This window comes from Osmia bicornis, chromosome 7 (assembly GCF_907164935.1).
Source record: "Osmia bicornis bicornis chromosome 7, iOsmBic2.1, whole genome shotgun sequence".
In the NCBI taxonomy this organism is placed as follows: Eukaryota; Metazoa; Arthropoda; class Insecta; order Hymenoptera; family Megachilidae; genus Osmia; species Osmia bicornis.
This window is the reverse complement of record NC_060222.1, coordinates 1,319,229-1,333,281: the sequence shown is the minus strand read 5'-3', so window position 1 is coordinate 1,333,281 and position 14,053 is coordinate 1,319,229. Positions and strand designations below refer to the sequence as shown.

General features: G+C 41.8%; 4 protein-coding genes across 7 annotated transcripts in view; 2 read left to right on the top strand and 2 right to left on the bottom strand.

Moving 5' to 3' along the window:
- Positions 1–184: 184 nt before the first annotated feature.
- Positions 185–3,792, bottom strand: LOC114874045 (pupal cuticle protein 20-like). The gene is made up of 5 exons (XM_029182953.1): positions 3,750–3,792; positions 2,953–3,235; positions 1,221–1,376; positions 410–664; positions 185–306 (listed from the first exon to the last, which is right to left on the bottom strand). The coding sequence occupies exons 1-5, from the start codon at positions 3,756–3,758 to the stop codon at positions 185–187; spliced, it is 825 nt and encodes a 274-aa protein (XP_029038786.1). The 5' UTR covers positions 3,759–3,792.
- A 5,005-nt stretch (positions 3,793–8,797) lies between these two features.
- Positions 8,798–12,038, top strand: LOC114874046. Its single transcript, XM_029182954.2, has 3 exons — positions 8,798–9,037; positions 11,347–11,550; positions 11,630–12,038. The coding sequence occupies exons 1-3, from the start codon at positions 8,943–8,945 to the stop codon at positions 11,895–11,897; spliced, it is 567 nt and encodes a 188-aa protein (XP_029038787.1). The 5' UTR covers positions 8,798–8,942; the 3' UTR covers positions 11,898–12,038.
- A 14-nt stretch (positions 12,039–12,052) lies between these two features.
- Positions 12,053–12,736, bottom strand: LOC114874047. Its single transcript, XM_046286586.1, has 2 exons — positions 12,250–12,736; positions 12,053–12,187 (listed from the first exon to the last, which is right to left on the bottom strand). The coding sequence occupies exons 1-2, from the start codon at positions 12,649–12,651 to the stop codon at positions 12,053–12,055; spliced, it is 537 nt and encodes a 178-aa protein (XP_046142542.1). The 5' UTR covers positions 12,652–12,736.
- Positions 12,737–12,849: 113 nt separating this feature from the next.
- Positions 12,850–14,053, top strand: part of LOC114874043 (heterogeneous nuclear ribonucleoprotein K) — a 61,418-nt gene continuing 60,214 nt past the window's right edge. Inside the window, exon 1 of one of the 4 annotated variants that reach the window (XM_029182949.2) lies at positions 12,850–12,937. The gene's annotated coding sequence lies outside the window, so the exon portion shown is untranslated. The remainder of the gene's footprint in view (positions 12,938–14,053) is intronic. The other 3 variants (XM_029182945.2, XM_029182951.2, XM_029182948.2) reach the window with 3 other exon arrangements.

Genomic DNA, 14,053 nt, shown 5'->3' with positions numbered 1-14,053 from the left:
AACACCTTGAAAAGTTTCGATCCAATTTTACAGGAAGAGAAACAACGATATAAATAAAGTACTCGTATTTTATATAAATAAAAAAGTTACATAAACGATATTTTCTTATGTACATAAGTCCGCCTTTAAATGAGATTGCTGTAATGGAACAAAATTGATCGTGTAATGACTTTCACTGTGTCGTCTAATAACGGTATCCGCCCGAGCTTGTTTGGTATGAATTTGGACCTTGATAGCCGCCACCACCTCCACCTCCACCTCGGCCGCCTCCACCTCCGCCGCCGCCACCACCACTTCCGCCGCCTCCTGCTTTCAGAAAACACAAGTATGTAATTAAAATTATACAGAAACAACTCGAACGAATCTTCAATGACGTCTCCATCGATCCTCCAACGAAACGCACCGTAACCGCCTCCTCCGGAATATCCACCCCCGCCATTTCCACCGCCTCCACCGCCACCGGAAGTATCCTGATTCTCTCCTCTGGCTTCAGCAGCGAGCGCTAACTCGACTCCCCGTTGAATCTCAGGCGGAATTGGTGGCGGTGTTGGAAGATGAGCACCTTGGGGATGGAAACCTTGTTCGTCAGCCGTGTAAGTGACGCTGTATTGCACGCCATCGGGTCCCGTGTACGAGTATGATCCGCTAACCGCTTCCGCGTTACCTGCGAAGAGAAAGACGAACGAACCCTTGACGCAACAGGTGTAACAGGCTGGGTCGTATTGCGTCACGTCATATCGGGGAAAATTTTTGCGGCTTTCCAGCTTGTTAATAACGATCATTGTTCGGTAATCACTCATCGCGAGTTGAAATTGGGACGAGCGATTGCCTGCGGCCTTTCTGCCCACTCTGTCGAGAACCAGAAGTGGGTCGCGCATTCCGCAAGAATGTTGCGGTTGGATTTTTACGTATCAAGGGTGGTCAGATTTTCTACGTTTCAAAATGCAACAGCCTAACCGATCGTTTGCAGATTTTGTACAATTAAAGAAGAAAGTAAACGAAGGTGGATATCTTGAAAGGTGTTACAGGAACTGGAGGGTTTTATCAGTTGCAGCGTTCCAGCGTTCACCGATCCGACTCCTATTGTAAAACGGAAGGATTCTAGGCCGAACGCGATGATGGATAGGAACTCATAACGGCGAGAAATGGCAGCGAACGAACCGCGAAGAAAAGGAACACGGGATGTCGTTGTTGGGAAACGTGACTGGCCCTGATCTCACCTTGCTGCTGACCCGTTTCCTGCGCACTGATACCATTTCCTGTTTCGTAGCTGAACTGGTAGTTGCCGTCCCCGCTGTTCTGATTGTTGAACGAGACGATGGGTATCTCCTGGCCACCTCCGGGACCTCCTCTTGGTCCACCTCCGCCACCACCGGCTGAAACAGTCATTTCTATCGCTACCACTTTCGATGACACGCTTTACGGTATTTCAAGTATATTGCAATCGTGATTCGTGAAAATTTCACTCGAATCATTCTCTCGTCGACGACGTTGCACAACGTACGAGAGATAGTCTCGCGTTTCTATGATTCATTTAGCATAAAAATGTAAAACGCACGTTTGCAATTAGCTCGCCGTGTGGGAAAGAAGAATTTCTATTTTCCGAGTGATTTCATTGTAAAAAAAGTAAAAGAATTTTAAAAAGTTGAAATATTCTGAATAATTTGATTCTTTCGACAGAAAAACTTATGCAACTTAATATCTTGCTAAGCCAATCAATAAATAGATGACCATTACGTCGGACGCGTTAGGAAAGTTGAAAGACATTACGTCTTTCCACATTAGGAAACACGAACGATTTGGTGACGAACGACCGAATGCAAATGCAAATAACCAATCATCCTTAACAGACGCAATTAGTCAGGCTTTCAAACGGTACTCCACAGAATACTCTTCGTCTCATCCCACATGGCATAATCGACTTTTTATCGATCGTCGTATCCGTGCAATCTCAGATTGCATCACTCCAAGTGAAATCCACGAACATACCCGAGATTAATTCGTAACTGAATGGAGTCTAATTACTCGGTTGTTTGCGATGCTGTACAAAAGGAGACACAGAAAGGTTGTGATCTTAATTTTCGCAACGGATTCTCACAGTATTCGAATCGTGGGCCAAATGATTGCCAGGACCTCGTGGGTATGTCTTCATTAGACGAGGTATACAGTGATTAAATGTTGCGCGGTTCACACTTTTCTTTCATGATATACTTTTTATACTGGTTGAACAATCAAAAGAGTACACATTCTATATGCAAGTATAAATTGTTCAGAGGAGACTACTGTCATCAAAGAAATGATGTTGAATATACAAACATTAATCATATATGTTTTGCAATCGTATTATGCACACAGAATATTTTCCGCACCAGTTTAGGGACAACCTGTATTTCAGTGCAAGTCAAACAACGATGAATCTCCCATCACGCGATTTCTCTCCCTCTTAGCGTGGTAAAAAACAGTGTAATTTCATTTCGCGATCTAATGCGTGGACGTCTTGATGTATGTTGCACTTTTTCTAACACGCGATGTGATGAAATCGTGTCATTTATGGGTTTACAGAAACGATGTATAATGGAGTGAACAGAGAGAATTTCATCTCTTCTCTATGAAACGTAATATTGCTTCTGATAAACTTTCATGTCGGCACGTATGATACGTGGTCACTCCGTTATTACTACATACATTATAAAGGATAATCGACTTGCACCGTTTACGCAAATTATAGTAATTTATCAGGAGGAAATTAATATTAATGGCTTTCTATAAACGATCTTCAAACAGTTACATAATAAAATGTCACTCTTTTCAATTCAAATTTGAAAATTCGATCAATCGTTTCGTTCGATATAAATGACTAAAGTAGTCTTTCGGTAAGCAATTCGAGTTATATTTTTAATTCAATAAATTAAATAATTAATTTCTTTAATTAAAATTCAATTAAGTACTTACGTCCTCCAAATCCACCGCCGCCACCACCTCCGTATGCGCCACTTCCGCCGCCGCCGCCGCCGAACGCGCCACCCCCTCCGCCACTGCCGCCATAACTGCCTGGACCACCTGGCCCTCCTGGTCTACCGGGTCCTCCGGGACCTCCAGGACCACCAGGACCTCCTCGATTTGGTGCTTGAATCAAGCCTGCACCTCCCGCGGTACCCGCATTACCCGGAGGAAGGTAAGTGTTCTCCAGTCGGGCCGCGTAACAGGTACCGACTACTAGTAGCGCGACAGCGAGCTGTTAAAATTGCGTTTGTAAGTTTATTTATCGAATGATTTTTAATATTGTCGAAACATGCATGTGAAGAATAGTACGTAAGCAATTGGTCAAGAGAAATCGAAAATATTTTTAAGTTATCAAAGTTCAAAATGGACTCCCACTGATTTCCCGCGCACATGTTTGGTATCATTGGGTTCTATCAGTAAATCGCAGAGATTCACCGGAAGTGAACCAAGTAAGGACCAGATTCACTTTGATCTGGCTTTTCTACCAGAAATTACTGCAGTAAGTAAAAATCTTATCTGAGTACAAATAAATATTTGGTCCAAAATGCCATGTTCAATGCAACTAAGTACAAACGTTCCTGTTATTGGAAATATGAATAAAAACTATGTTAGAATGCAGTAACACTAGTAACACTTGACACTTTTTAGGAAAGCTAGTTGGACCAGGCTCGTTCCCGAGAAAAATCCTAATTACGTCAATGACGCCACCTGACGCGGGAAAGCGGATGTATTGTGTGAAGTCGTACCGATCTCATCTCGCTGACAAATGATTTGATCTTTGTGAAAATCGAGCCTCCCCGGACGATACCCGTTGCACAGAGTTGACGTTGTATCACCAAACGATGGCAATAATTGGTCTGTGCAGATTCAGGTCGAAGCAACCGTGCTTATATACCGATCCGTGGCCGAGGATCGTCTTCCTCCCACCTAGCTACGAGGGGAAGACTTAGAAACGGCATCGACTCTGGTGAACACCCGGTGCCGCGTCCCTCGGCGAAGTTCGCGAACTCGGTTAACGATGGAGTAACAAAGAAAAAGCGAACAGTAACGATGGTAAGAGTAAGAAGGAAGTATCGAGGGAGAGGGCGGTTGAAGATGAGCTACGGTGAAAGACGAACGATGAGGGGTGATTGCGCAAGTTAGGTGATACAGATCGGCGGGCATCTCTCGTCGGTTGGACCTGAAGGTCGACTAATCGGGTCGACATGAAAGTGAATCGATGTTCGTGTGTATAAGAGGCATATAGACCGGCGAAGGGACGACAGCGATGTCTTGAAGAAAAAAAGAGAGGTTACGCGAGGCATCTGTTCTAGTTGAAAAAGGATCGAGAGTAGCGGTACGCTACGGGGATGAGCGGCATCTTCTGATATGGAAGATTGCGACGTAAGGAACGATTTAAGATGCGTACATTACGTTTCTCTTTGTAATTATATCGGTTATTTCGCCTCTGACATCCCGCGTCGGACGGGGTCGCCTAGCGTCATCATCATCCACGATAGATGGGTTGGTTTATAGAGAGCAACGCACGCTCCGCAACCGTGCACGAATATTGCGCAACTTGGTGCGTTGCGCATCAACCGTACCGATGGTACGTAATGTACGTAGGTGTGCGAACGTGTACGTACAGAAGATGCCGCTCCAAATCGTCTCTAGTGTTACCGATCGGCACGTAACTTGCCCGCTTTAACGATCCCCCTTAGGTCACCGTACTCACGCTCCGAGGCAGACGCCTTCGACGTGATCGCTTCCCAATAACCATCTTTTACCTCTCTCGTTCACGTCTCTTCGATTTTGCCTCGTGGTTGATTGGCGCGAACAGTTCAGTTCCTTATTCAGACTGTTCACTTTTACCGGGTCGGATTGGAACTTAGGAGGAGAGACCTTTTTTCTTTGCTCTATAGAGAGTGCTACGGCATTCTATTAACCCTTTGAGACAGACTTTATTAGGCAACGCTCATTGATACACAACGGGGTGAGATATTATTGGGAAGCAGAAGAACTTTTTGCTTTTGAAGTTTAATATAATATTACTTCAGTACTTCTGAAGAATCGTGATTGATGCTAGGCTACATATGAGAAATATGTATTAGAAAATATGATTGCTTCCCGTGAGAATGGTTGATTTCTCTGTACGTAATGACACTGTATAAAAGAGAATCACACGTAAGGAGATGTACGCGAGAATGAAATAAAAGCTCGCAAGAGTTTCGCGTGTACATCCATGAGATTGATAGTTTCCAGTCTACCAGAATCCATCGATCGAATCCCAATACAATCGGCATGACGTTGTAGCTCGAATGCTGCCTAAAGGGTGAGTGAAATGTCTTATGTAATCGGTCATACTTTCTTCTTATGAGGCACATAATAACTGTTTCTGGAAGAAAGTTCCTGAATCGATGAGGTAATCCATCTCACTCCCCCGAACGAGTTATCTTGGAACGCTCCTCTCGGTTATGTAAACTCTTTAAATTCTAAAATCGATTTATGGCCTCTCATGAATTATCTCAGCCGATGATGATCTTGGTTACAACCACTCCCAAAATGGTAATACATAAAATAAGTCTTGTAAAAAAAGACTAATAAATCACACTCTGCTCTTTCCCACAATGTACTTCTCATTCATCTGTTTATTCCAACAACTTCGCCGGATTTCGACACGCAAACCGATTTGAGATTTCTCTGGGAAACTGATACAAAGACTGAACGACCCTATCCTTGCCACTTATAGTCACTTACTAAACTCTTCAACTTCAGGTTAATCGCTGGTACCATTTGACACCGAGGCCTGGAATAGCCTTATCTAAGCATCGCCAGTAATAGATTCTGCCGGTAACGCCGTTGGATCTCTGAAACAGATCAGACAGCGGGACTCCAGGAATCGAGCTGAAACATTGGACAAGATAGAGAAAATCAGCGTGATTCGATGATCGATAGGATCGGTTCGCTGCGAGCCATTCGAATTAGCCGATGCAGGGGTGCGGCCTGCGCAAAAAACGGGGCGATCGTGAGCCATAGCTCGATAATAGGATACCGCGAACGTTCGAGACAATGTATACCAACCGGAGAGGATAGGACTTGGGATGCTTTCTAAACGGATCGAGTCACCGAACACGCCGATACGCTTTGAGAAGACCCAGCCCTTTGGCGTGCTATCCGCGCATTCATCTATCTTGCTGCTCGTGTTATGCCAGAGGTGAGGTTCATCGGCAAAAGTACGGTTCGTCGAGAAGTAGCTCCATCCTCTCGATGCTCGTCGGATCACCTAGCTAGTGGGCGCTGTCACCAAAAAAGGATCGCGCACCGACTAATAAGCGACTACAATGTCCCATTGCAATGTTCTAAACCCAGACACCTGATCTTCGCGGTAACTGCCTAATAAGGAGCTGTGATATTTTGCGGAAATAAGCTGCTCCCTTATCCGTGAACTCTTCAGATCTCTTGTTTCCCAACGTTATCCAAGGTGCGACCCCCTTTTCTAATAGTCAACCACTAGTTAAAATATTCTAACGTAGAGCGAAAATGTGATTTCCCAGAAAATGCTTCGCGACCTCCTTAGGGGTCGCGACCCATAGGCTGGGAATCTCAGCTCTTGGGTATCATCCGGATCTACTACGGTTTTACCTTGGATGCTGAGAAACATGTAAAGAAAGGAGTTCGTGACGTTGCAATTATCCTATTATTTTATGTATTTTCTGCATGATATAAATCCCTGATTTTAAGTTTGATCTTATTTTTCAGGAACTCGATGTTCTCTTGATATTTCGATCCACCACAGGGAAGAGAGATGTTCTAACTCGTTCAGGTAGAAGAGGTCGAGCTTTAAAGGATTAAGAAACACTCTCGTACGGGTCTAACAACCCGGCTAATTGCCGTTATATACCTGGTATATTATTACGTATACGCGTAAATTTCTGCCTCTTGGTAGCGCGACGGGTATTCCCGTAATCAGAATAATCAAACGACAATTCCAATCAACTTTCTCCTTGGTACAAATTCCAGGTGAATACGACACGAATGAATCGCGGAAGCCTCGGCTCACACGTCGTTATTGAATAATGATCTCGAACAGAAGTACTGTACGCATAATCCCTCCCTCCAATCAGTAGCTGGGCTACTGCTTTGCTTTCTTTGTTACGATCTCGCTGTACGGATGATGATCGTGGCAGCATTTCGAAAGAACCGACACACCGGAGGTCGACGAAAGGGAAAAATTGAAAAAAAAAAAAAAGAAAAAATGAAACAAGTCTGTGGTCTCGGCGGTTCTTGTATTTGCCCTGACGCAACCACGTGGACGCTGACGATGATAACAAGGAGGACGACGAAGAGGTGCTACGTTCGCGCGTCGAAGCGAATCTTCGTGCAATTCTATGCAGCCTGATGCAACTGACAGAGGATTCTCGTGCATTGGAATTCCTAAATACATGCCGGTACTTTCATCCGGGATATATTAACCGCACCATCGCCAGGATAATCGCTTGGCTTTCAGGTTAACGTGTAAAATTTATACATTTCTCCTTTTGCAGTACGCCGCGGGCTACGAGCTGACAGAGCGACGATCGCAGAAGAAGGGTAGAGAACAAAGAAACATTGGCTAACTCTCGTCTCTTGTTAAACGTCCCCGATGGAACGCTAATCGTTGGAATTCGAATATGGATCGCGACACTTCGATCCGGGATCAACGCGATCGGAACTAGTACGTTGAACATGTCGATTTAAGAGGATCGATGGAGACCGAGTGAATGGGTGCCTCACGGTAGCGGTAAGTGCCTTCTCCTCGCTAGCGAGATCGACTCGGGGAAGAAAATATAGTTCAGGCCGGTTGCATAATAGAACGGAGGCGCATCGCGTCGGTTCAGTTCGACATGAGCTACTTTGAGAATCTACGGTAACGGCGAGCGTCCCTTCTTCCACCGTCAGCAGTGACCTTTGAAGCTGCAGGCGAAGACTGTTCGCGAGAACCGTGTTCTTCGAGGGTAGGGGTGCAGCTGTCGGAACGATGCTGTTACACTCTGGATCAGCCCCGAGCTACGATCCAATTTCTAGTCTACTAGACTGTGAACCGGCACCCGGACTCGACCTGTTCGCCTTGGACTCCAGGGAATATAAGGGCAGATTCCTTGAACTGTAGATCAGATGTGGAATATGATTTCTAAAGGAATATGATGCAGTATTTTTTTTTATAATAATTGATGTTACTTCAAACGGAAGTAACACGATTAAAAACTGGTCGTATTTAGTTTCCGATTACGAGGAATAATTTTTCACACCATTGGAAGATTTCATTTTAAACGCAGCCACTAATTGATACAACAACTAATTAGTAATGACATAGAATACACGAGTTGAGTTTCCATGTAATGTGAGAAGAATGTTAATTAGATACCGAAGTAAGTTATCGCAAGATCAGTCGCAGCATTTGTTTTCATTTCAAGCTACGTATCTTTAATTCCGTTTCTGTTATTATATAGCTTTCCTGTTCATGCCTCCTGTGTGAAGTAGTTTTCTCTTTAATTAGATAATTCCTAAAATGTTATTACATAATCACATTTTTAAGGCATGGCGTTTAAAGTAAAAATTTGACTTGGTTTTGATCTCAAAGTTCATTATCTGTACTTGATACATAGTTTAATAATTAATAATCATTTTTTCTAATTCTGTTAGGCTGCTGACGGTAAAGAATTTCATTTTGAATTCTAATGTCAGGATGTTCAATAATTCAGGGCGGTGTTTGGGATCTAGTAGTACCATCTACTGGTGGCGTTTTAAACTACCACGAAGTTCCCGACACACTTTTAAACGATTTGAATTATTCCCAACAGTTCCGAGACGCGAAAGTGGAAGTTGTGTATAGAGTGCAAGAACCGTTATGCCCAGCTTTCGTTGAAGTATTCGGTTACTGAAATTCGAAGACTCAGTAATTACGTGTATCTCGATCAAGAATGGAAGAAGATCCAGAGAACAAACATCCGAATAATGTTCTTCTGTTTCGGCTGGCTATTGCAAATATTTTTAAACACATTGCGGAATCTGTGAGGTGAGTAATGCTATCAATTGAGTAACATAGTCTCTAATAAACATTGTGGAATATACGGAAATACCATTTGTCATAATCCATATACAATATACTCTTATCAATGTAGTTGTCAGGACCAAATTTTTAGAGGTTATAAAATGTATCGCATGTGACAAAGTTGCTCGCGGTTTTTTTATATTACCAAACGCATGCGCATTAAATTAATGTGCCAGATAAATTTTGAAATTTGTATAGATTAATACATTTAGAGAGCATGATACAGGGTTCATATCTCTAAAGACCTTAGACCAAACAGTAATCAGAAACTGGAAGTTAAGATCTAGTAAACAGACGCCAGATATAAATAAAGCGTGTTTTCCTCGTTGAATAATTCACACGGCCAAGATGCTGCAAAATTTCAGGTTATGCTTGCGTACGTTCGCACCATAACAGTACTACCAACAGTAAGTGTGTCAAGTATAAGTCGCGGTCAAGAATACCGCTTTAATTAAGAAAGCCCGAGGGTAGCGGGAATATGCCGATACCCACCGGTTACAGCCTTCGAACGTGTTGTAAATACATTTTAGAGGTCCCAATGTTTCGGGTGTATCGACAGCAAACTGCTGGCAAGGTAGAGTGGAAGGGATCGGGTCGCCAACGACCCAAACCGACAACGATGTTACTCGATGTCATTGGCCTTTGTGACTCGTATGTTAATCCGTCCTATGTTCACGTGTCCCGAGCAATTGGCTCCTATTGCTTGACACGGCTTCGCAAGTTCCTATGTAGTAGCCGAATCCTCGAAATCGGTCCCTGCTTTAGCTTCCGTTTCCCAGAAACCTGCCACTCTTTGAAACCCAACACACCAGTTGACCTTCGAAGAATTCCACGAAGTGTTCGAGGAAACAAAGGGCCCCTGGTGCGGTCACCGTCGTTCGGGCTCCATCATTCGTGCGGTGCGTGTCATGGGGATCGTGCGTGGCTCTGCTCGTCCGTTATATTCTCACTTAGAATAATTCAGTGACTAACGCGCGTCCCACGAGGAACGTTCTTGTGTCGTCTATCCTCTGTTTAAAATCTGCTTACGCGTTCAACGTTCATGAGACTTATCCTTCTTACGAGACCGGTAAATGTACGGTAACATGTATTTATTTTCCGATGATCTCATCTAAGTGGGAGTTAACGTAACAATGTTTCGTTTTATGTTCTCGCAGTAGATCGCGAGGAGATCCAGGATGCACAACGCGGAAGGAAAACGGGATACGGAAGACGGAAAAAGCGTATTCAACTAGGTCTGGACTAATGCAAATATGTAGCGTTGATATCAAATTGCACCAGTCCCGGCCTGATTGAGTACGTGTGAAACAACGGAAGAAGAATCGAAGGTGTGGTCGTTCGTCTTGGTTAATTACATCTGCTCCCCATGGGAAATACAATGTGTTATATGTATATACTCAGTACATTAATCTAGATTATTGTATCGATGATCAAAGAGGAATTATACAGCTTTCTTTTTATTTATTAGAACGATTCCGTTTAAATCTTATAAAAAAGGTTGTACAGTCATTTCTTGATCATCCAATAGAATTGTTTGATTTTAAACACTCTTGTGTAACACTTCATTCATTCCTTACTCCCGCCAAGCTTTTGTAATCCATATTGTATAACTTTCTAGGAACCGTAGCGATGTATGCAAACGAATAAAAACTGTCCGCTATAATTGCGAGAAGATTGCCTATACTTATTAGTCATTGATGCGCGAAAAGACTTTAGAAGATTGTGTAACGCTATTACGTTCCCGCTATTGTACGCTTGTTATAATACTATAAAACTGGATTCGGTTGCCTGGATACTGGTTCTTTCCCCATTCAGCTTGTGCCGAGCCCCTTTGTGCACGGTAAACAAAGAAAAATTTGATCCCGCCGATAGAGGCGGCAGAGCCAAAGCGCATGCGCAGCGATTGTTGAACGTTCATCATTCGCGGAACAACGTATTTATCTGGCCAGGTGTTGGTAGATTAGGAATGTTTTTCGCTCGAGTTAACGTGCGTGAAATTGAACGCTCGGGCACGCATGCTTTCGTTTTACCGTGCATCGATCTCACGGCAATGAAATTGATTATGAAATAATATAGGAAAAGTGAGCGAGATGCTCTCAACGTCAATTGTACCCGGGTGTTTCTGCCTCTAAGCGGTTGCAATTATGTTAATTGAGTCACCATTAATAGTCGTAACAGAGGATAATTGACACATTGTAAAAACGTCGCTACCATCTTCATACTCTATGTATATTAAATCGTTTTACTAATTCTATGTTTTTTTTTTTTTTTAGTAACGATGAATTTTCGGAGATTCTTACGATCCTAAAACCGAAACCGAAAATTTCACGAAAGTTATACAAAGCACTCGTGAAGGAACTTAATGATAATATGACTTCTGATTTGGATGATATATTCAACGATGGTAGTGTACAGGAAGGATTAAGTAAAGTTGCGAAACTAGCGGACGCAAATTCTTCGGTTACCGAAGATGCTTGGTAAGTGATGATATTTATCTATACTGAATTATTGTTTTGTTAATTATGATTTATACTACAATTATTTTGTTCATTGCAGGAGACCGCCAGGAAATGTATCTTTACATTTACGATCTTTGGACGCACATAAAATTAAAAAACACAGCGAACAGCTCGAGACACGAGTAATTGAATTAGAAGACGAAAACACAAATTTAATGGAAAAAATTACAGCGAAACGATCGAAAATAATTGCTATAAATGAGAGTATAACACAGTCTTTAAACAGATCACCGATTACAATAAATATGCTGGAAACAAGGCTGGAAAGTTTAAGAAAGAGTTTAACGTTATTAAATCGAGAATAGTAATATGGATAAATTGTAAATGTTAAGTACTTTTAAATGAGTTCAATTTCTATAGAGTGATCTTTACTTTAATTTTTATTAAATAATTGTGATATTTTATAAGTTCAAATCGTATTAATATAAACAAGAAATATTAGTCTATTGTGTCATATGATTTATTGCTTAGAAATTTTCGTATTAGTAAGTCTAGGATCATTGAGGATTGTATTTACTTTTCCTTCCAGATTTGGTGAAATGTGCATATTTTCCACCTGTTTCCTTAACTTTCGTATTAGTGCCGTATTCTTTTTCTGAAAAAAGAAAATGATGTAAAACTTTGACCAGTAATAATATTAAAAGAAGAATTAAGTACTTCTTGAATTGTGATCATTTTTCTTATTTCCGTTAATATCTTGTCATTTTCATCTGCTTTTCTTTTCAATTCCGACAATTCTTCTTTTAAGTTATCTCTTTGTAATGTTAAAGTTTTAATCTTTCGAATAATGTATTCTTCATGAGAGTCTATCTTTTCTGCGCATTTTATATAACTGCAATGAATCTGGTATAATTCTTTATCGAGATCGTTGTATTTTCTGACAACGTCTTTTAGTACAAATGTCCCTTTATCTTTTAATTGACTAACATTACACATTTCTATTATTGTATCCTCGCATTTTGATTGGCATTCTATTAATTTTGATTTTACGTCTTTCATTTGTTCATCTAATTCATAATACTGATATGATTCATTAATATTTTCATTTTCATAATCCATTTTGTTATTTTCAGTACAGACTTCGAATGGAAAACCAATATGGCTGCCTGCGCGCCCAGCATTCCCGCGTAAATGAGGCTCGCTCTCCCATTGGCCGGACTCGACCAATCACGGATGTCCTTTGTGCCGGCTACTTCCGGAAAGGTACGGTAGATGGCAAGAGCATTAGCTCAGTCTTCGCTACGCACCTGCTGTACGCCATTGTACTGTGATTGCTGTTAAGTTTCGTGTTTGTAAGTGAGAATTGGTCCAGTTTACGGTGTTCTGGAGTTCTTCCACGCATTCGGTAAGTTGAAAATCTTATTATATTCTAACACGATTACGATTCCGTGCATGTGTTTCGTGTGCATTGCGCATTTACGCTGGCAAAGTGGTTTTACACTGATCCAACGACGTATACATTTTTGGGGGTTAGTTTCTGACCCTCGCGCGCCGAGTCAGCCCTCTTTCGTGCGCGTGGTCAAGCCGTCTGGCGATAATTTAATTCTTTTTTTGCTAAATTTTCAATACATTTCGGCTCCTCTATGATTTATTCACAACAAAATCTATTCAAAGGCGACGATCAATCATTGAGGTTATATACATTGAACGTGGTAACGAGTTCGCTGTTTTTCCAGCGGCGACGCTACGCCGTGAATTTTTCGACGGTCATATCCGATCGGCTAAGTCAATAATTTCAGCCATGCATCCAGGCGTACAGTTTGTCTCTGAGAATTTGTGTATTTTCTGCCAGCGTTGATACGCGTGCACGCGGTATACGGGTACCGGTTTTATTCGATCAATTTTCTGTGTCGTACAAACGACACATCGACTGCACGCAATGAAATGGAGCATCGATATTTTTACATGCGTTATCTTGCTCGATAAGAACACATTTACATGCCGTTTTAAGTATTAGTCACCCGGTATGCGTGCGTGTAACGGACGATACTGAACGCGATTTTATTTGATTTAATATTACTTCAGATTTTTTCTATATATTTTTATCGTGTAATTCGAATTTCAATGAAATTTTTTTTCTGGAGTTATCTAACTTATTACACGGGGCGATATATATGTAATAAAAAAATGCTCCGCAACAAATGATACAATGGTCTGCGTATCACGTGTTTACTTGCATAATATTTTTACGTTCGTCGAAAAACTATTTCGTATTGTCGTCAGATAATATACGAGTCGCGATTAGCAGCTGGAGGATGCTTTCACAACACGATAAAATGATTCTAGGCTCATACGCGTTATGCGATCAATATATTGCGTGTAAACCGTATTACGGAATTAAATCGTTCGTAAGCAGTTTTTGCGACGAAATATACATACTCCCTCTATGATTTGAAAGCGATATTATTCAGTAAGGTCGGGTATTAATGTTTTTACGTATTTACAAATGTGACCTTCCCTG

What these genes read in the sequence shown, in the direction of transcription:
- LOC114874045 (XM_029182953.1), bottom strand. An exon ending in CGGCGGTGGATTTGGAGGAC is followed by an intron (nt 1,377 to 2,952) that starts GTAAGTACTTAA and finishes TGACTGTTTCAG; the next exon opens with CCGGTGGTGGCGGAGGTGGA. An exon ending in TGGATATTCCGGAGGAGGCG is followed by an intron (nt 307 to 409) that starts GTTACGGTGCGT and finishes TTCTGAAAGCAG; the next exon opens with GAGGCGGCGGAAGTGGTGGT.
- LOC114874046 (XM_029182954.2), top strand. Translation starts at nt 8,943, where the DNA reads ATGGAAGAAGATCCAGAGAACAAACATCCGAATAATGTTCTTCTGTTT. An exon ending in CACATTGCGGAATCTGTGAG is followed by an intron (nt 9,038 to 11,346) that starts GTGAGTAATGCT and finishes TTTTTTTTTTAG; the next exon opens with TAACGATGAATTTTCGGAGA. An exon ending in TCGGTTACCGAAGATGCTTG is followed by an intron (nt 11,551 to 11,629) that starts GTAAGTGATGAT and finishes TGTTCATTGCAG; the next exon opens with GAGACCGCCAGGAAATGTAT.
- LOC114874047 (XM_046286586.1), bottom strand. Translation starts at nt 12,651, where the DNA reads ATGGATTATGAAAATGAAAATATTAATGAATCATATCAGTATTATGAA. An exon ending in AAATGATCACAATTCAAGAA is followed by an intron (nt 12,188 to 12,249) that starts GTACTTAATTCT and finishes TTCTTTTTTCAG; the next exon opens with AAAAAGAATACGGCACTAAT.